This window comes from Balaenoptera borealis, assembly GCF_965194805.1.
Source record: "Balaenoptera borealis genome assembly, chromosome: 5".
Lineage (NCBI taxonomy): Eukaryota > Metazoa > Chordata > Mammalia > Artiodactyla > Balaenopteridae > Balaenoptera > Balaenoptera borealis.
This window is the reverse complement of record NC_138862.1, coordinates 55,576,776-55,598,830: the sequence shown is the minus strand read 5'-3', so window position 1 is coordinate 55,598,830 and position 22,055 is coordinate 55,576,776. Positions and strand designations below refer to the sequence as shown.

Here is a 22,055-nt window from a genome sequence, read left to right as displayed (position 1 = left end):
CAAGTCTAACGTGGTCTCCTGGGCCTGGAAGTATTGCTTCATGAGCATGGCTGACGAGAGGAAAACAGCCTCCCGGCCAGAGCCCCTCGCATTGCATGTCCTGAACACACCAGCTTGCGTTTGCACCACTGATCTCAACTTGCCTAATGAGGATGCCACTTTTCCTTAGAGCACGAGTCTCCTCAGCCAGAAGAAGAAACTGGAGGTTGGTGTTGCCAGGATGCAGAAGGAAGCTGAAGAGACGATGCAAGGGTGTCAAAATGCAGAAGAGAAGTCCAAGAAGGCAGCTACCCACCGAGGTGGGTCCATTGACTGCCTGCTTGCTCCTGTCTTCCAGAGTTGATGGGAGCAGTAGCCAAGGGGCAGGGGCAAAGCTGCAGACAAAAAGGATTCCATTGATTCTCCATATGGCTAGGGGGAGGTCAGCTGACCCCTCTGCCTCTGTCCCCATTTTGAAAAATTAGGCCAGTTGGCTCCTCCCTTCCACTCTGTCCACACAATGAAAAGGAGCAGCTGAATTGCCATAAGCAAAATCTTATGAAAGCAAGAGATTTTTTAAAAAGTTAATCCACTTTCCACTTGTGAATCAATATATCTAGTGTCTAGAAACAATTCTTCTTGTGTTTCCTTACCCATAGCTATTTTTCCTAGGGTCTGTAATAGCTTTATGATGATGATCTGCAAAGAATGCTTATTTCACTTATTTTTTTAAATTTTTTATTTATTTATTATTTATTTATATTTGGCTGCGTTGGGTCTTCGTTGCTGCGCGCGGGCTTTCTCTAGTTGTGGCGGGCGGGGGCTGCTCTTCATTGCGGTGCGCGGGCTTCTCATTGCAATGGCTTCTCTTGTTGCAGAGCACGGGTTCTAGGCATGCAAGCTTCAGTAGTTGTGGCTCATGGGCTGCAGAGCACAGGCTCAGCTGTTGTGGCGCATGGGCTTAGTTGCTCCACGGCATGTGGGATCTTCCCGGACCAGGGCTTGAACCCATGTCCCCTGCATTGGCAGGCAGATTCTTAACCACTGCGCCACCAGGGAAGTCCCTATTTCACTTATTTTTTACAGCCCATACTATTGCTTCAGTAACAGAGTCAGGTTGGTGAAGAAGGGCTTCAGGATTGGTGTACCTTCTTTATCTGCAAGTTTAAAATTGTTGATAGTGGTGCTTTTCCTGAATGAGACTAAGCTCAGGGTTGGCTGCCAGCCTTGACTGTACCTTTGTGGGAACTGGAAAAAGACACCCGCTGGACCCCCACTGTGGGTAGATGCAGACTTCTCTCAAAAGGCATGGCAACCAGAAGGCAATACTCAGCAAAATAAAAAATAAAAAAATGTCGTGGAGGAGGGAGGTGAGGAGAAGTCTGTGTGTGAAGCACCCAGCCTTGCAAGTCCCAGTGCTTGCTGAGCAGAGCTTGGGCTTGATTTCAGCCTCCACCCACCCCATCCCCATCAGGTGGTTCTGTATAGTCCATCAGACACACAAACACATGCAGCAGCCCTGACCTCGCCCTGTGAATGAAAACTGATCCTCTTGCTAGAATGTATATGGGAATCGAGACAAGATATTCAATTAGATTTTACATTAGTCATTTTAAAATTCAAAAGGAGGGAAAAGCTTACTGAGTTATTTCGCATTTGGGGAGCTAAACAAAACTTTTGTACCAAATCCTAGCTACCAGGTCACTGTAGAATCCAGAAGAATGGGGAAGCATGCTTAGCCCTCAGCCATTTTGTATCAAAGCAGACACTTTCTGATGCAAAAGAGGTGTGTGAAAAGCTTAAAAGCGTTTGGCCAAGGAAAAAATAATATGCTTAACATTTATGAAAATCCACATAGATAGAAAGGAATAAAAAGAGCTTTTACTCCTGCTTGGTAGGTATATGCAGTCAACACATTAGGAAGACTCTATCTGCATAACCTCACCTTTATAAGATTTCCTTGACAATGTTGAAAAATGAACTCACTACCTCTTTCCTCGCTTTAATTCTCCAATAGTTCAGCTGTGAGTTCCAACCCCACATAGCAGAACCCAGTTACCTCCGTCATTCATTCTTTGCCCTCACCGTCTACACAGACGTCTCACACTTAAATTATACAGATGGTTGGTAACCTGATAGACAGAGAAACTTTGTCTGGGAGGGCAGTGTCCTTACATTAAAGGCACTGAGAGAGTCATGAAACAGTTCTTAATATTTGCAGCGAGACCCCAAGCCCTTAGTATACATAGCCAAAGCCAAGAGTGGGCTTCACAAGAATTAACCCTCCTTGTGCCAGATTATTGGCACTGAGAGCCTCAGTTGCTACCAAATCCCTGGAGCCTAAATTTGTTTGCAGTTGCGAATCACAGAATTATAGAAGTGAGACGTGAAAAAGGTTCTCATAGGCACTGCACACTTTTCCTGGTGCATGATGTTACAGGACGTGTCCTGGTGCTTCACTCAGTTAAAAGCTCTGCCTTCAGTTGGTCATCTTTCTTTCAATACAGGTGTTGTATAATAATGTTCACATGGTGTTTTATCTCTGGTCTGTTTCCACCACCCCTCACCCTAATCTCCAGTAGCTGCTGCTATCTTGATTGCCTTATGGTTAACAAACTCGAGGGCCACAGAGGTTAGGGAGAGCATGGTGGGAAGAGATTAAGCACACAGAGGCAAGGCATGGCACCTAGTCACATCAGGAACGGAAGACTGTGGGTAGAAATGTTAAGCTTGATTGGCTGCTGGATTGTCTCAGTCCCTTTCCTTCTTTTCTAGGTAGCAAACATGTCAGAAGAACTGAAGAAGGAGCAAGATGCCAATGCCCACGTGGAGAGGATGAGAAAGAACATGGAGCAAAGACTTACAGGAAAGACTGGGTGACGCTGAGGAGACCGCCATGATAGGGAATAGAAAGCAAAGCCAGAAACTAGAATCCAGGGTAGGAGTTTGCCTGCATAATCATGGGGTCTTGACAACTCCCAATTCGAAGCCTTATTGTCCTGTAATGTCACACCAGATAGCCCCTACCTCCCTCCTCACTTTTGCTTGTAACATGTTCAGATCTTTGACGGTGTCAGATCTCAGTATATTCTTTCCTTCTTCTTGACTTTGGGCCACTAAATAGGACTTTTCTTGGACTGGGTGAAATCCGCCATCCTGCTAAGTGAGAATGCAGTTCCTCCCACTCACCCGCCCCAGCTCTAGGGCTCCCCACAGCCAGGGAGACCAGCTGTTTCCAAACACACCCTCGCAGTCTTGCTTCTGTGCCTTTGCTCCTGTTATTTCCTCTGTGGAGAATGCGCGTTTCCTAACAGCCAGACAAAGGGGAGGGAAATAACTAAATCAAGGATCAAAACAGACTTAGTGAAAATATAGTAAAAGGCCTGACAGAAATGATGTAGTACCTGCCTTCAGGGAGCTCAAAAATAAATAGGAAGACCTAGCTTGAAAATAGGATTTTTAAAATTATTGAATCTATTTCAGTGACAACGTATAGGTCATGTGACAAATGCTATAAGGATGGAAAGAATATTTGAGTGGGATTTCATGGTTCAGAAGGGCCTCTGAAAAATAAAGTATTGCCTTTGCACATTTATGGTATATCCGTATAATGGAATACCAATGCACATTGATGGTACATCCATATAATCACACTAATTAAAAAGGAGTGAGGAAGAGCTCTGTAATGTCCTGGAGATCATGGCTAGTGGTATAATGATGATAAAAGGTACAGGCAATGTTGAGAGTATACAAACTTCTGTGCAAGAAACAGGGGAAACATGAAAACATGTACACATTTGCTTGTATTTTCAAAAAGAATTGGTGACAGAATAAAACAAGGACTAATAAAAACAATTACTCATAGGAGGAGAACACAGAGATAAAAGCTAGACCTTCTGAATGCAACTTGTGTAGTTGGTGTGATTGCAAAATCACATGAAACACACCCTCCCCCTTCAACCCCCTACCCCGTGTGCTGCTTTATTTCTCTCCATACCACTTATCACCATCTAACATAGTCTGTATTTTACTTTGTTTCGTTTGTGTGTTTCCCTTCCTTAGAATGGATGCTTATAGAGGGGAGAGATTTTTGTCTGTTTTGTTCCCTGCTGCATCCCTGGCCCTGGTGTCTGGTGCATAGTAGGCACCAAATATTTGTTGAATGAATATTATGTTAACCTTGGTTGTATAACTCTGTTCATCTGTACTACAGCTCTCCCACAAAGCAGGGCTATGGGGCTGTGGGTGACATATGTGTGACAAAAACTCAGAATCTGATTTCTTTAGAGAGTCAGAGCTTAACATGGAGAAAGAAGCTTAAGATGAGGCAGTACATTGGCTGAATCCTTAAAGAGTGCTATATATAGCTTATTCTCTCTATATATTTACGTACATTCGTAATACACACGTGCGTGTAATTTTGTAATCCAAGAGGGGAAGTTTATCACCTCTGCATGGATTAGCCTTTCACATCCTTGAGTCTAAACAGCCCTTTTATGAGCTCACATAGTTCAACCAGCTCACTTTTGGCGAGGCGGTTTTCCCAGAGTTTGCCCTGTTTCACCACTGCCAGAATGAGAGCGCACCCGTCTTCCCTGATGGTGTCACTATTTCAAATGATCGTGCCAGCAGGCACATGCAATGCCCTCCTGGCTTGCTGGCTGCCCGCCTGTCATCTGAGACCGTGGTTTGCTTGCAGGTCTGTGAACTGGACGTTGAACTGGAAAGCGAAGTCCGACGCAACGCAGAGGCCCAGAGGGGAGCCCGCAGGCTTGAGCGATGCATCAAAGAGCTGACCCACCAGCTACTCCAGGAAGCCACTCCCTGTTTGCCCGGCTGAGCTCTACCCTGGGCAGATGTGCTCCTTCAGGTCTGAAACGACCCCCTAGGTCTCCTGTAGCTCTCTCTCCATCTTTGCTCTCCTTCAGCGGGAGACATCAACCTGCCCTTCCAGGGCTCCTGTGCTATTGTTGGTTTGGGATAGTCTCTTTTCAGAGCTCTCAGGAAGCAAAATGTGAGCAGCAAGTTGCAATTAGAAGTGAAAAGCTATTTATACTGTCCTTGTTTCTTCACACATAATGTCTGCAGCACTTTCAGAAAGATGTCTTCCTGTGAGAGGCTGAGTGAGAACAATGTGTAAATGAAGTGACTGGCAGAGACAGGGAAAGGGGGGGAGACTCAGCCAGCAGGTTGCATGGGACGCTAGCTAAATTGGAGCAGGGGACATTTCCACTCTTGTTTTCTGGCCGCATGAACATTCCAGGCCACCGAGGACTCTATCTGGTGCTGGTGCCAGGTGGAAACACAGCAAATGCTGAGAGGCCCCCACAGCTTTCTGACTGTTTCCCTGTGAACTAGCCTTGGTCTAAGCAAATAACTGAAAAGAGGTAGGCAGACTTCTTACCAGTAACTAATGTATTGCCAAAGTAGCAACGTACTCCTTCACTTGTGTTTTCATTTTCTAGCCTTTCTTCCCGTGGAGAAGACCAGAGATTCCACAGTAGCAGAAGCACAGTCTTGCTCACCACTCTGGGCCCAGCACCTTCCTGGCACAGAGTAAGTGCACGTGTTTCAGTTGTTAAACACAGATGCCAGAGGTCACTTTCTAGCCCTCTCCGCTGCACAGTACAGCTTGTTCCAATGAAAAGGCAAACTCGTCCTAGGCGCCCGCTTTACAGCAACTTGGAGAGCACTCACGTGAGATCTGCTGGTGATGATGCTGGTCCCTGAGGTTGAGTTGGTGTCAAAGACATCAAAGTCTGCCTTCCTTGCAGTAGGAGGGATAGTGTCGATAAGAAAGCAGAACGCTTCAGAAGCATCATCTTGGGCTAATTAAGATGAATTAATTAAGATGGCTAACTAAATGAAATGAGCCATTTGCACAGTTCTTCTTTGCTGAATAAGTGGTTCTTTCCTAAGGCGAGTTAGTCTGACACTGGGGAATGCGCCCATGGCATGTGTGACTGAGGAAGTAAACACCTGGGGAACGTGAAAGGTGTGCTATTCTACTCTTTTTTTGAGCAAGGATAAGAAAACATGAGGAAGCAAAATGCTGCTTGTTAATTATGTCTGGCTTTTTCTTTCTATTTTCCTATGGATTATTCTTACAGTTTTCTTCTGTAAACAGGTTCGTCATACAACAATACACCAAAGCTATACTTTCTTTGGTTTCTGTTGTCCCAAGGAATACAATCTTATTCTATTGTATTTTTATCTTTGTTTCTTGGTAGCAATAATCTTAGTGTTTCTCTTGTACTAGTATGGTGGTGTATTTCTTAATTTCTTCCAAGTGTCTGCCCAATGCTTAGAGTATATCTATTCAATTATGCAATGATTTTCTGCCATCAAGTCAGATAATACCTATTGAGTACCTTTTTACGCAAGATAACAGGCTAGACCCTGTCAGTTTAAAGAGACATTAGAGAGCTCTCCACGTTCTTTGATATCAATGCCTGGTTTTGAAATATTCAAGGTAGATGTCGAGTCAACTCAATCTGTTCTCCTTTAACATCAAAATAACCATCAGGACTATGAGGCAGGATGTTTTGTGATAGTACATTGTAGATGCCATTATGAAATGTCATTTTGAAAGGGACATAAATATGGTTTTCCTTTCTTAGGAAAAATCCTCCAGTAAGATCATACTGTATTGGAAAAGGGAATCAAGTGTCACCCCATCCACAATAGTTCTATGGCCAGTCCCCACTGAGCATTATATCTTCCCCAATATGTCCCTCTAGTGTCTAGAAATTCATCCTATTTTCCTCTCTCCAGTGTCTAAAAATGTACGCTATAAAGCAGGACATAGGATTAGGAACCTATACTCGTTATAGAAGGTAAAGACAGTTTTCCTCCCCTCCTCCCACCTCTCCATGCACCTGCTCCATGTTACCTTTGTCTGCTTCCTATATTCAGGGATCTCTGTGTAGATGTTATTTAATCCTTACCAATCTAAATATGGATATAGTATCTTCATTTCTAGGGATGAGAAAACAAAATTTAGTCTTGGGTGTGTTCTCCAGGAACCAGATGCCAGGATGGAGTTAAAGTACAAGAGATTTATTGGCGGTAACACCTGGGAAAGATAAAGGGGAGAGCAAGCAGGCTGAGGCAGAGAAAGCTTTCAGAGCACCTTGCGAGTCTGACACCTGTGAAAGGAAAGGGTGAAGGAAGGAGGATGGGATAGAAGGAGCCTCTGGTTGCAATGCGGCTCTGGGCAAGTCTCCAGCACATAGATTGCTGTAAGAAGTCCCATGCTGGGCAAAAAAAGCCAGATCCGGGTAACTTGGCTGTGCCCCACTATCAGCTGGGGGCTGCTTGGGGAGTGTGTGATCTCAGTATAAATGCTACAGCAGATCCCAAAGGCACTGCAGTTGGAGGGTTTCAGGTACCTGCACTCCTCACAGCTGAATGGCAGGTTGTTTTCTTGAAGGGAAATCTGAGCCCTGCACAACCATGGCAACCACAGTTACTTAATGCCTTGGAGGGAGCTGAGATGTGAACCTAAACCTAACAAAGGCTTTGCCTCCCCATGTGGGGGGAACATCAATATCACCAGCCACCTAGCCTTTTTCAGTTTTCTCCTGTGTGGCCTCCTTTACCACACAGGAAATTTACTCACCTGAGTAAATTGGTTTTAAGCAGTTAAACCTCTATTGGGTTTGGAATTCCCTATGACCACATAATTCTATGAGTCTTCAAGTTTCTTAAACCTGAGAGGTAGAGAGCTAGGCAGATGAAAACAAAGAGGGATTTTATTTATAAAGTAGACATCTCATTTCCCCAGTCAGGTGATTTCTTATATATCGGCCCCTGCCTTAGGAAGTTTAAAAATAGTAATTAATTATCTACTGTCAGATTGTACTTTAAGGTGGGAGTGGGAGAGGAGTGCTCTAGGCAACACAAAGAGTTGGTTAATTCAAACTCTCCTTCCTCCCTCCCTTCCTTCATATATATATATATATATATATATATCAGATAACATTGTATCAGTTTGGGGTATACAACTTAATGATTTGATATATGTTTACATTGCAATATGATTATTACAACAAGTTTACTTAACACCCATCACCCCACATAGCTGCAAATTTTTTTTTCTTGTGATGAGAACTCTTAAGATCTATTCTCTTAGCAACTTTCAAATATACAATACAGCATTGTTAACTATAGTCACCATGCTCTATATTACATTCCCAGGACTTATTCATCCTATAACTAGAAGTTTGTACCTTTTGACCACATTCACCCATTTCCCCCACCCCCAATCACCCCCCTCTGGCAGCCTCTAATCCGTTCTCTGTTTATGTGAATTCAGTTTTTTAGATTCCACATATAGATGAGATAATATATTGTCTTTCTCTGACTGATTTATTTCACCTATTATAATGCCCTCAAGATCCATCCATGTTGTCACAAATGGCAGGATTTCCGTCTTTTTTATGGCTGAGTAATATTCCAGTGTGTGTGTGTGTGTGTGTGTGTGTGTGTGTACACACAGCACATCTTCTTTTTCCGTTCATCTGTTGATGGATACTTAGATTGCTTCTGTATTTTGGCTACTGTAAATACTGTTGCCATGAACATGGGGGTGAAGATATCTTTTTGAGATAGTGATTTCATTTCCTGCAGATAAATACCTACAAGAGGAATTGTTGGATCATATGGTAGTTCTATTTTTAATTTTCTGAGGAAACTCCATACTACTTTTCATAGTGGCTATACCAATTTGCATTCCTACCAAGAGTGTACAAGGACTCCTTTTCTTCACATTCTCACCAACAGTTGTTATTTCTTATTTTTTTGATGTTAGGCGTTCTAACTAGTGTGAGATGATATCTCATTGTGGTCTTGATTTGCATTTCTCTGATGATTAGTGACATTGAGTACCTTTTGATGTACCTGTTGGCCATTTGTATGTTTTCTTTGGAAAATTGTCTATTCAGATCATCTATCCATTTTTAATCAGGTTTTTAATTTTTTTGATATTCAGTTGTATAAGTTCTTTATTTTTTTAGATATTAACCTCTTCTCAGATATATGATGTGAAAATATTTTCTCCCATTCCACAGGTTGCCTTTTCATTTTGTTGATAGTTTCCTTTGCTGTATAGAAGTTTTAAAGTTTGAAGTAGTCCCACTTGTTTAGTTTTGCTTCTATTACTTTTGCTTTAGGCATCAAATAAAAAAAAATCCTTGTCAAGACCATTGTCATGGAGCTTACCCTCTATGTTTTCTTCTAGGAGTCTTATGATTCCAGGTCTTAGATTCAAATTTGTATCCATTTTGAGTTCATTTTTATGTATGGTGTAAGATAATGGTCAAATTTCATTCCTTTGCATATGGCTGTCCAATTTTCCCAACACCGTTTATTGAAGAGGTGGCTGTCTTTTCCCCATTATATATTCCTGGCTCATTTGTCATAAATTGCCCATGTATATATGAGTATTTCTGGGCTCTCTATTCTGTTCAGTTGATCTACATGTCTGTTTTTATTCCAATACCATACTGTTTCAATTACTATACCTTCATAATATGTTTGAAATTGAAATCAGGGAGCATGATGCCTTCAGCTTTGTTCTTCTTTCCCAAGATTGCTTTGGCTATTCGGGGTCTTTTGTGGTTCCATTCTATTTCTGTGAAAAGTGCCATTGGAATTATGGTAGTGATTGCATTGACTTTGTAGATTGCTTTGGGTAGTATGGATATTTTAACACTAATTCTTTCAATCCATGAGCACAGAATATCTTTCCACTTATTTGTGTCTTCTTCAGTTTCTTTCATTAATGTCTTATAGTTTTCAGTGTGCAAATCTTTCACTCCCCTCGGTTAAATTTATTCCTAAGTATTTTATTCTTTTTGTTGAAATTATAAATGGTATTGTTTTCTTAATTTCTCTTTGTGATAGTTCGTATTAGTGTACAGAAACACAACTGATTTTTGTATAATGATTTTGTATCCTGCAAATTTACTGAATCCTTTTATTAGTTCTAACAGTTGTATTGACGTCTTTAGGGTTTTCTATGTAAAATATCATGTCATCTGTAAATAGAGAGACTTTTACTTCTTCCTTTCCAATGTGGTTGCCTTTTATCTCTTTTTCTTGCCCAATTGCTCTGGCTGGGACTTCCAGTACTATGTTGAATAAAAGCGGCAAGAATGGACACCCCTGTCTTGTTCCTGATCTGAGAGGGAAAGCTTTCAGTTTTTCTTCACTGAGTATTATGACAGGTTTGGGTTTGTCATATATGACCTTTACTATGCTGAGGTATTTTCCCTCTATATCTACTTTGTTTAGAGGTTTTATCATAAATGAATGTTAAATTTTGTCAAATATTTTTTGCTGACATTTTTGAGATGATCATATGATTTTTACCCTTCATTTTGTTAATGTGGTGTATCACATTGATTGGTTTGCAGATATTGAACCATCCTTGCATCACTGGAACAAATCCTACTTGATCATGGTGTATGATTCTTTTAATGTATTGTTGAATACAGTTTGCTAATATTTTTGGGGGATTTTTGCATCTATATGCATCAGGGATATTGGCCTATAGTTTTCTTTTTTCATGATGTCCTCTTCCAGTTTTGGTATCAGGGTAATCCTGACCTCAGAAAATGAGTTTGGAAGTGTTCCCTACTCTTCTTTTTTTGGTATAGTTTAGAAAAGATTGGTATTCTTCTTTAAATGTTTGGTAGAATTCACCAGTGAAGCTGTCTGGTCCTGGACTTTTTATGTTGGGAGGTTATTGATTACTGATTTAATGACCTAACTAGCAATTGGTCTGTTCAGATTTTCCATTTCTTCATGATTCAGTCATGGTAGGTTGTATGTTGTAGAATTTATCCATTTCTTCTAGGTTGTCCAAACTGTTGGTACATAATTGTTCCTAGTAGTCTCTTATGATCTTTTGTATTTCTATGGTATCAGTTATAACATCTTTCATGTCTGATTTTATTTGAGTCCTCTCTCTTTTTTTCTTGGTGAGTCTAGTTAAGGGCTTGTCAATTTTGTTTATCTTAAAAAACAGCTCTTAGCTTCATTGATCTTTTCTACTGTTTTTTTTTTAGTCTCTGTTTATTTCCACCTTGATTTTTGTTACTTCCTTCCTTCTATTAACTTTGGGCTTCATTTGCTCTTCTTTTTCTAGTTCCTTGAGGTGTAAAATTAGGTTGGTTGTTTGAGGTTTTTCTTGTTTCCAAATGTAGGCATTGGGACTTCCCTGGCAGTCCAGTGGTTAAGATTCCATGCTTCCCAGCTCATGCAGCTTAATATCAAAAAAACAAACAACCCAATCCAAAAATGGGCAGAAGACCTAAATAGACATTTCTCCAAAGAAGATATACAGATTGCCAACAAACACATGAAAGAATGCTCAACATCATTAATCATTAGAGAAATGCAAATCAAAACTACAGTGAGATATCATCCCACACCAGTCAGAATGGCCATCATCAAAAAATCTACAAACAACAAATGCTGGAGAGGATGTGGAGAAAAGGGAACCCTCTTGCACTGTTGGTGGGAATGTAAATTGATACAGCCACTAAGGAGAACAGTATGGAGGTTCCTTAAAAAACTAAAAATAGAACTACCATATGACCCAGCAATCCCACTACTGGGCATGTACCCTGAGAAAACCATAATTCAAAAAGAGTCATGTACCACAATGTTCATTGCAGCTCTGTTTACAATAGCCAGGACATGGAAGCAACCTAAGTGTCCATCAACAGATGAATGGATAAAGAAGATGTGGCACATATATACAATGGAATATTACTCAGCCATAAAAAGAAATGAAATTGAGTTATTTGTAGTGAGGTGGATGGACCTAGAGTCTGTCATACAGAGTGAAGTAAGTCAGAAAGAGAAAAACAAATACCGTATGCTAACACATACATATGGAATCTAAGAAAAAAAAAATGGTCATGAGGAACCTAGGGGCAAGACGGGAATAAAGTTGCAGAACTACTAGAGAATGGACTTGAGGATATGGGGAGGGGGAAGGGTAAGCTGGGACAAAGTGAGAGAGTGGCATGGACGTATATACACTACCAAATGTAAAATAGATAGCTAGTGGGAAGCAGCCGCATAGCACAGGGAGATCAGCTCGGTGCTTTGTGACCACCTAGAGGGGTGGGATAGGGAGGGTGAGAGGGAGGGAGATGCAAGAGGGAAGAGATATGGGGATATATGTATAGGTATAGCTGATAAACTTTGTTATAAAGGAGAAACTAACACACCATTGTAAAGCAATTATACTCCAATAAAGATGTTAAAAAAAAAAAAAAAAAAAAAAAAGATTCCATGCTTCCACTGCAGGGGGCATAGGTTCGATCCCTAGTCAGGGAACTAAGGTCTTGTATGCCGTGTGGTGCAGCTTAAATAAATAAAGGCATTTATCACTACGAACTTCCCTCTTAGAACTGCTTTTGCTGAGTCTCATAAGTTTTCATATGTTGTATTTTCATTTTCATTTGTCTCAAGGTATTTTTTATTTCTCTTTTGATTTCTTCTTTGTCCCATTGGTTGTTTAGTAGCATGTTGTTTAATCTCCATATATTTGTAAATTATTATTTTTTTCTTGTAATTGGTTTCTAGTTTTATACATTGTGGTCAGAAAAGATACTCAGCATGATTTCCATCCTCTTAAATTTATTAAGAGTTTTTTTGTGGCCTAACATATCATGTATCCTGGAGAATGTTTTATGTGTGCTTGAGAATAGTGTTTATTCTGTTGCTTTTGAATGAAATGGTCTTCATATGTCTAAGTCCGTCTGATCTAACATGTCATTTAAGGCCAATGTTTCTTTAATGATTTTCTGTCTGCATGATCTATCTTTCGATGAAAGTGGAGTATTGAAGTCCCGTATGTCAATTGCTGTTTATTTCTTCCTTTAGGCCTGTAAATATTTGTATTATAGATTTGGATACTCCTATGTTGGTACATAAACATTTACAAATGTTGTATCATATTGTTAGATTTACCCCTTTATCATTATATAATGACCCCTTTTGTCTCTTATTAGCCTTTGTCTTAAAGTCTACTTTGTCTGATATAAGTATAACTACCCCACCTTTATTTTGGTTTCGTTTGCATGGAATATCTTTTTCCATCCCTTCACTTTCAGTCTGTGTGAGCCCTTATATCTGAAATGAGTCTTTTGTAGGCAGCAGATAGATAGGTCTTGTTTTTTAATCCACTTGGCCACTCTGTGTGGAGTAGAGAATTTAGCCCATTTACATTTAAAGTAATTATTGATAGGTATGTACTTATTGCCCATTTGTTAATTGTTTTCTGACTGTTTTGTAAGTCCTTTGTTCTTTTTGTCTTCTCTTGTTCTCTTCATTTGTGCTTTGATAATTTTCTGTAGTGGTACGCTAGATTCCTTTATGTTTATCTTTTGTGTATCTACTATAGGGCTTTGCTTTGTGGTTACCATGAGGCTTACATAAAACAACCTGTATTTATAACAGTCTATCTCAAGTTGATAACAACTTAAGTTTTGTTGCATTCTAAAGGTCTACGTTTTACTCTCTCCCCACCTATGTTTTATATCTTTGATGTCACAATTTACATCTTTTTATCTTGTATATTCATTAGCAAGTTTTTGTAGTATAGTTATTTTTACCATTTTTGTCTCTTAATCCTACATAGTAGATTTATAAGTGTTTATCTACCACCATTACAATATTAGATTATTCTGAATTTAACCTATATTTATCTTTATCAGTGAGATTTATACTTTACTGTTACACATGAGTGCCCTTTTGTTTCAGCTTAAAGTCCCTTAAACATTTCTTATATGGCCAGTATAGTGGAGCTGAACTTCAGCTTTTGCTTATCTGGAAAACTGTTTATCTGTCCTTCAATTCTGAAGGACAACTTTGCCATTAGAGAATTCTTAATTGGCAGTTTTTTTTCTTTCAGCACTTTGAATATATTGTGCCACTTTCTTCTGGCCTGGAAAGTTTCTGCTGAAAAATCTGATACTCTTATGGAAGTTTCCTTTGTATGTAACAAGTTGTTTTTCTCTTGCTACTTTTAAGATTCTCTCTTTGTCTTTAACTTTTGACTATTTAATATAGTCTTGGTTTGAGTCTCTCTGGGTTTCTCTCATTGGGAACTCTTGGCTTCCTGAATCTGGATGTCTGTTTCCCTCCTAGGTTAAGGAAGTTTTCAGCCAATTATATTTTCAAATCACTTTTATGCCCCTTTCTTTCTCTCTTCCCCTTCTGAGACCCTTATAATGCAAATGCTGGTCCACTTGATGTTATTCCATAAGTCTCTTAAGCTGTCTTTACTCATTTTCTTTTTTTTTTGCTACTTTAATGGGATGAAGTCCACTGCCCTGTCTTGAAGTTCACTGATCCTTTCTTCTGCTTCATCTAGTCTACTGTTGAATGCCTCTATTATATTTTTTAATTCAGTTATTCTATTCTTCATCTCTGTGATTTCTGTTTGGGGTACTTTCTTATATTTTCTCATTTTTGAAATGTTCACTTTGTTCATGCATTGTTCTCCTGAGCTTGGTGAGCATGTTCATGACCAGTTAAGATACTTTCTTCTTCAGGGAAGTTCAACAGCTCCAAAGTGGAGATACTCTAGTTAAAAGGGTGTGGGAAAGGGGGTGACATGCAGAGCCTTCCTACCTGTCTGTCTCTCCACTGCTTTCTCCTCAGAATACCCAGGGCTTCACAGAGCATGGTTGAGAAACACCACCTCACTAGATTTTCTTTCTCCAGCCCAAGCCTGGATTGCAATGGAAACAATGAGAACACACCAAACAGTGTTCCCACAGCTTATGGAATTTTCCTCACTATCTCTGCTGATGCCCACACCAGAATTCCAGAAAACTTAAACTTTCCTATAGTTCCATTATCCAAAACCAAGGATCAACTAGAAAGTTCAAGGGAGGAATTGATTTGATGGGGTGTTGGAGGCGGGCACTGAGAAACCACAGGCAGATGTGGCTTGGCTGGGATGGGAGGGCTGAAGACCAAATTGAAACTAGTGGTTTTAACTTCCATTTTAGCAAAGGCTGGGAGTTCTGTGGTAGATCAGGAGAAATGACCGTCATTACTCTGAGCTGTGTTTATTAATTTCTTAGAACTTGGGATGAGTAGAGTTAAACCCATTTTTCAAATCATAGCTCTAAATTTGGTGTTTAATAAAATTTCCTTGCTCTCATTTCCTCATGTGGGGCTATACCCAATGCATACTGCTGCATCCTTCAAATCACCTTCACATACATACCTATACATTGCAGGCAGAGGAAGATAAGAAAAATATGAGCAGGATGCAGACTCTGATGGATAATCTTCAGCTAAACGTACAAAGTTATAAGCAGGAAATCGAGGCAGTGATAAGTACCTGAGGCAGTTGCAGCCTCATGGATTTCCTAGCCATTTACTTTTGATTAATGGAGATATGTGGCCCTAAGCTAGATGAGCAGCTTGTCAGAGAGGACCAGCTCAGCTTAAAGTCTGCTCATTCTGTTTTTTCTCACGCTAGAATTATTACCTGTGGTTAAAATTTGTGCAGCTTTTCCCTCCAGGGAGCCAGACCTTGACCTTGTGGTTATGCCCAAACATGTGCATTGCAAGAAATGAGCCAAATAAGAGCATGGTATCATGTAAAGATGGAAAAGTTTTGGTTGGGTCATCACCCTGAGACCTTCCTCACCCTAGGGCTTTCCTCACTCTAAAACCTTGCTTGAGCATAAACGCAGCTCACAGCCCTTTTTCCTGATGCGCCTGGACATAACTGTGGCCAAAACTACCATCTCTTGAAAGGTACTTGTCAACCCTGGTTAGTAGCCACAGCTCCATGGAATGTAATTGATAAGCACCATATATATTGGCTTATGCCTAGTAATAATATATCTTGAAGGGTTTTGAATTGATTATTTAAATGCTTTGGGCTAAAATACTGCTATGTCTAATAATTACCCGTTGACCCTTATAATTGTAAAGACAAGCTCCCTCTACCCAGAATAGGATGTTAAACTGATTACAAAACAAATAACTGTGGTTAATCTATCACATACCAAATCTGTGAAAGCTGGACTACATCCAGTTGGTGGAAAGTGCTGACCATGTTCTAAATGTCCAGGGAACAACAGTTATAAGATGGATCTGGTGCCTGCTAGGACTCTGAATCCATATATATCATACCAAAATATGATATTCCATTCAATACTCAGAAGTCTAGATTCCTTTCACACATTTTTCAACTTTCTAATGTCAGAGCAGAACAAAAATATGACCAGTAGGCTCAGGGAGTCCTTTTTTTTTTTCATTTTTTATTTTTACAGGAAGCAGAAACTAGTCAATACCTTTCCAAGTACAAGAAGCAGCAACATGAGTTGAATGAAGCTAAGGAAAGGGCGGAGATAGCCGAATCTCAAGTTAATAAGCTCAAGATTAAAGCAAAAGAGTTTGGGGAAAAGATACGTCAGCTATTGAGCTCTGCTCTAACTTTTAAAGTACTTGTGTTTCAGGTTCATGTCATCACATGGAAATTTCTTGTTTCTCTCTTTAAAGGCTTTTAAAAAACTACATCAAAAAACAGGTTCTGACAAAATCTTCCTATATTTATTAACTCTACTTGTCCAGGTAGTATGAAGTGCTAAGGATTTGAGTGGGATGCACATTGTATTTACGCTTCTCAAATGCTTAATTCTAGGTTAATGTGCAGGCTCCGAGCTCCAGGGCCTAGATTCATGTGGGTAGAACTGTCAGAAGTCCAGGGAGCAAAGATGATTAAAGAAGCACAGATGGATCTGCTTGAAATTCTAAGTGAACTCCTTCTATTGTGGGCAAGTATGTGACTTTGTATCATATTGACATGGAGACCCCAGGCAGACACGTTTAAAATTGAGGCCATGAATGAGAACAAATGCAAGAGTCCTGCTTTTTAGCTATCTTCCCTAAAACAGAGAAAGGGACTGTCTACATCTCTGGTCCCCCAAACTTTAGTTCTGATCCAACAGTAGGGGCCAGTGCCCTAATTTTCCTGGTAAAGTGATAGAGTGACAGAGAGCACTAAACTGTAGGCTTGGCAGGGTCATTGTCTTAGTCTGTTCAGGCTGCCATAACAGAATACCAGAGACTGAATGGCTTACAAACTACAAACATTTCTCACGGTTCTGGAGGCTGGGAAGTCCAAGGTCATGGTGCTGGCAGATTTGGTATCTGGTGAGGGCCACTTCCTTGTAGACGGCCCTCTTCCCACTGTAACCTCCCATGGTAGAAAGAGAAGGAAGAAGCTCTCTGGGGTCTTTTTTTGCATAAGGGCATTAATCCCAGTCACGAGGACTCAACCCTCATGACCTAATCACTTCCCAAAGGCCCCATCTCCTACTACCATCACCATGGGGGTTAGGATTTCAACCTATGAATTTTGTGGGCGGGGACACAAACTTCATACTGTGGCAGTTAGGGTAGCCTCAGCTTCCTCATTGAGATTGTTCCCAGAAACACAGTTTTAAAGTGCGATCTGGCTTTAGGAGGAGAGAATTAGAGGAGGTTGGATACCTCCACAGAATGCCTACAGAGCACTTAGCACAGGCACCGTCATTTCAGTTTTAAAAACATGGTACATGCTTGGTCTTTCTTATTTATTATAAATGAATTACTAATAACCCTGCAAGATAAGCAGATAGGGCAGCCAATAATAAATACTACCTTATGGGAGGGCGAAGGATCTTTTTTGAAGAAGAGACTAAAAGTTGTTTATATTGAATATATTTGGATCCAGATATGAGAAATATGAGACGTTTGCAGACTCCAGAAATTTCTTATTGATGAGCAAATAGTTGTCTCAGGGATAAGGCCTATATGGAGAGGTCCAGTTAAGTGGTTTGAACTCTGGCCTCAGTTTGAGAAGTGTTATGGCCTCAGATTGGGGTCTTCTGTGCAGAAGCTGCCCAGCAACCCCATGTAATGGATTTGTTTAGGGAAATACTTCACACGTGCGGCAATTGCACTCAGCTGCAGGAGGTCGAAGGGCCTCGGAAACAGATGTAATGCATTCGACTTTGTCACGATTATTTCCAACAAAGAATAAAATGAGTGAAGCAGAAATTGCTTCTGAGAGGCCAGAGATGAATAGGAAAATCGTCCTTGGCAGTGCAATGACTAACTAACTGTTTTCCATTCACAGGAGGAGAGCCTGAAATTCCTTCAACTGTCATAAACCAAAGGAAAACGTTTTCTGATAGAACTGTGCATCAGGTCTGTGGAGCAAATTGGTGATGTGGCTAGTCTCTCCCTCATGGGGTCTTCTATAGAGGGCGCTGCCTTCACTGGCAATGCAAGGCGAGCAGAAAATTGAGTGACCGAGCACACCCTTGCGGTGAATTACCGGTGTCTGCTTTCTGTCATGCAGATAATTGCCTCAATTCCCTGCCTCCTTTTGAAGCTAATGAAGAGTTGGCTAAGCCCTGCTTACGTCTGGAAAGCACTGGGTTTCGTTCTTGGTATGCGTTGCACTAACGAAAGTCACAGGAATCTCACAGAACACACTGATATTCTGTTTTTCAGGTTCATGAAGAATGACCAGTCCTTGTTTATAAAGGACAGAGGCTGGAGAAGAAGTACAAGGAGGTACTGTTTTATGGCCAGAAACTTAAGTTGCATTTGAAACATACACTTAATTTTTTTACTGAAGTATAGTTGATTTACAATGTTATATTAGTTTCAGGTGTACAACATAGTGATTCGACATTTGATTCATTTAAAGTTATTATAAAATGTTGGTTATATTCCTTGTGCTGTACATTGCATCCTTGTGTCTCACTTATTTTATACCTAGTAGTTTGTACCTCTTAATTCCCTTCCCCTTCCTCTACTCCTCCCACTGCTGGTGACCACTAGTTTGTTCTCTGTATCTATAAGTCTCTGTTTTGATATATCCACTCATTTGTGAAACAGACATTTTAAAAAACATGTTTATGCTGTGTCAAAAGTAGTTTAAACAAGATGATCAGAAAATGAAATAATAAAAGGGAATATTGTTGCTTCCAAGTGTAGTGGGGATTTTTTCGATCCTCAGAGGCAAGTAAACATTTCACATGAAAGATTAAATAGATGCAAGAATCTTTTAAATTCTGATGTTAAAAAAATACTTTGTCCATATTGCTTCTTAATGAGTAATATTCACAGAAGACATGAGCTATGTTATGGTCCACGGGGACTAGGGCCTATTGGTGAGCGGTTATTACTGAAGTTAGTGAACTCTGCTGGCCTTCTTTCTACATCCGTGAGTCTATATTTTTAGCCACTAATGGTGGGAGACAACAGGCTTTTCTTAGCATTCTATAGTGATTTACATATAGTCATAGTTAGGCATTTTGCACTCATAGGTAAAACCCTCCTGCTGGACAACCATGTAGGCTACACACTTGTGCAATACCGAAGCAACACCCCACACAAGATGTTCAGATCAGTGATAGCTGGTATGCTGTCTTTGTATTGTACCAATTTGGCTAAGCTGGAGGTACATTTCCTGTGTGGTTCTGGATTAAAGTTGGTCACAAGAGAAATACGCACCAGATTTGAGAGGAAGAAGTGAAGGAACAGCTGGGTTCTTTCTATGCTCATAAGGGCAATGTATAGCCCCAGGCACACTGGTGATAGCTGGCAAATATTACTCCAGGCTGAAAAGGTGAGCTAGCTGGGATGGGCCACAGCTCCGTGGACCCGCAGCTCTCTGAGCTCCTGTCAGAATCCTCGCCCGGCAGGTGTGCAGCTCCATGGCAATGGGCGCCAGCTTATCTTACAGGTCACTCACAGTGTTGACTTTGGAGGCCCTGAGAGACCGCATGGGGTCCAGTTTGTTCTTATAATTTCCAGTCCATCCTCAGTCCGTGTCCAGCCGTCCTTCCTGACCGCTGGCACAACTGACCGGCAGCGACCTCAGGCCCAGCACCAGATGCAGAGGCGACAGCCTGGTACAGACTTCTTCACCAGTGCCCACAGTTGTATAATGATGTTGAATCTCTATAATAAATCCTTATTCTGTCGTTCTCAGCAGTCTGCCTCTCTGATCCAACCTGCTTCACACAGGTGGCTCTAAGATTAATTCAGGGACTCAGCGGCGTTGAAGGACACAGAATCTTTCTTGTCCGCCGTCCTCAATGTGTCGGCTTTGGTCTTGAAATTTATCACCCTCATCACCGTAAGTAGACTAGAGCAATTCTGAGCACTTTCTCCTCACCAAGTGTCTTACGTCCTTTTCTAAAGTTTTTCTTTAAGCGTCCTTAATACTTTACCGTTTGTGATGAACACTGGTCACAACATTATAGCAAATACCTGAAGTCAACAGAACTATGTGCAAACTAGGAGATTGTGAAAGAAGTCCAGCTGATAAAGAAAATTGGACCAGGTATTATTAATACACAATTGAGGATTGGTTTTCTCCTGTAAACTATATGGTTAAAAACTTGACTAAGTTAACAAAAGTCCTGGTTAGGCTTTCTTTCTTATATATTGATGATAAAATTGAGAACAGATCATCCAGTCAGCTGAATTATCCATTCCCTCCTTGCATAAAAATTTATATGAAAATCTAAATTTATTAGAAATCTGATTAACAATATGACAACTGAGCCAAAAGAGTAAATCAAATTATCTTCATAACTAGGGTCACTCAGCTATGCAAACCCTGGTGTTGAAAGGTACAACCCAACCCCAGAGATGTCAATTCTTGAGTTGATAGGGGCCTTTGCACCCTGGGTAGTCTTAGAGATACTGACATTCTTACTCTTTGGGGTCCCTAAGACTCATCATACTAAATCTAGTTGATTAAACTGATATTAACCATTCATACAAAACTGGAATACAATACTTTAGCAAATCCACTGCCTTGTTTTCTAGGCTCTGGTTTTTCACCTTTTCACTAAAGTGACTTCTGCTTCTACCACTCACCCATCATTAGTTAATCAGATTTTGAATCATCTCTTAGTGGTTCATTTCTTCTGAGTTCTTGGCGGAAACCTCACTGTAGCCTCCTGGGCTGATTGCAGAAGGAATGTAAATGAATGAGATAGATAGTTCTTTTCCAAGCTGAACTGGAACCCTTGGTATCCAGGCATTTATAATCTTGATGCATATAGGGGGTCAATGAATGATTCTTAGGTCGTGAGAAAGAATGTAATTATTCTCTTTCCAGTATCACAAGTCTTTGCAATGGTAGAATTGTCAGGTCATGACAAGCCATTGCTGGAAGCGCAGTGAAGAAAGGGAAGATGAGACCACTGGATATTAAGCATGTTTGTGCTGTGTTGTCAACTCTTGTCTTCACTTCCTTTAATGAATGAATATTCTGAAAGAGCCTAGAACCAAGAAAAATGGACTCAAAATCACTGTTGTTCATGTCAGAATAACCATTTTTATCTTAAGTATTTAATGCCGGTAGCGTTTTGTTTTGTTTTTTTGGGAGGAGGGAGCTTTAAGCTACTGTTTGCATCTGTAATCAGAGATCCATGAGACAGTTATAAAATAAGTAGTTATGAAGTCTGGGTCTTATCAGTCAATTTTAATTTTCCTGCTAGATGTTCCTGAGATTTTAACAAGTAGAAAAACAAGTTTACCCCACTCTTTACTGTTATTTATTCTGATTAATGGAACTCATAAATAATAAAAGGTGTGCAGCAAAAAGGAAGTATGCAATCAAGCTATAATTCGTAAGTGAATTATAAGTTCTGAAGGAACCTAGAAGTGGCTGGAAAAGTGTAGAAGGTCAGCAGTCTGAGTCCGGGCAGAAATTATAGTCTGCTTTTCTCTTCTTTATCTGTATTGCCTTCCACTCCTATGCAATCCCATGTTTCCATCAGAATAATAAGTATATTGGTGCATAGTGCCATTTGAAATCATCTTTACAAATAACAGTTGGAGATGATAAGAGCAAGCACTTATTTAAGCAAGCAGAGCATGTTTAATTACAGTGGGAAAAGCCTAAGTGTATTTTTTTTCCCATTCTATTATCCTGCAATCCCTCCTGCCTTTTTTTCTGTGTAAAAGTCCTGCATGATGATGTGTGAATCAGTCAAAACTTCAATTACCTTTTA

At 40.3% G+C, this 22,055-nt stretch overlaps 1 protein-coding gene across 1 annotated transcript in view; it reads left to right on the top strand.

Moving 5' to 3' along the window:
• MYH15 (myosin heavy chain 15) overlaps positions 1-22,055 on the top strand; it is a 205,282-nt gene extending 183,227 nt beyond the window's left edge. The window contains 6 exon segments of the mRNA XM_082393599.1: positions 170-299; positions 2,759-2,834; positions 2,836-2,917; positions 4,679-4,783; positions 15,252-15,344; positions 16,299-22,055. Coding sequence (XP_082249725.1) covers positions 170-299; positions 2,759-2,834; positions 2,836-2,917; positions 4,679-4,783; positions 15,252-15,344; positions 16,299-16,535 — 723 coding nt within the window. The 3' untranslated portion in view covers positions 16,536-22,055.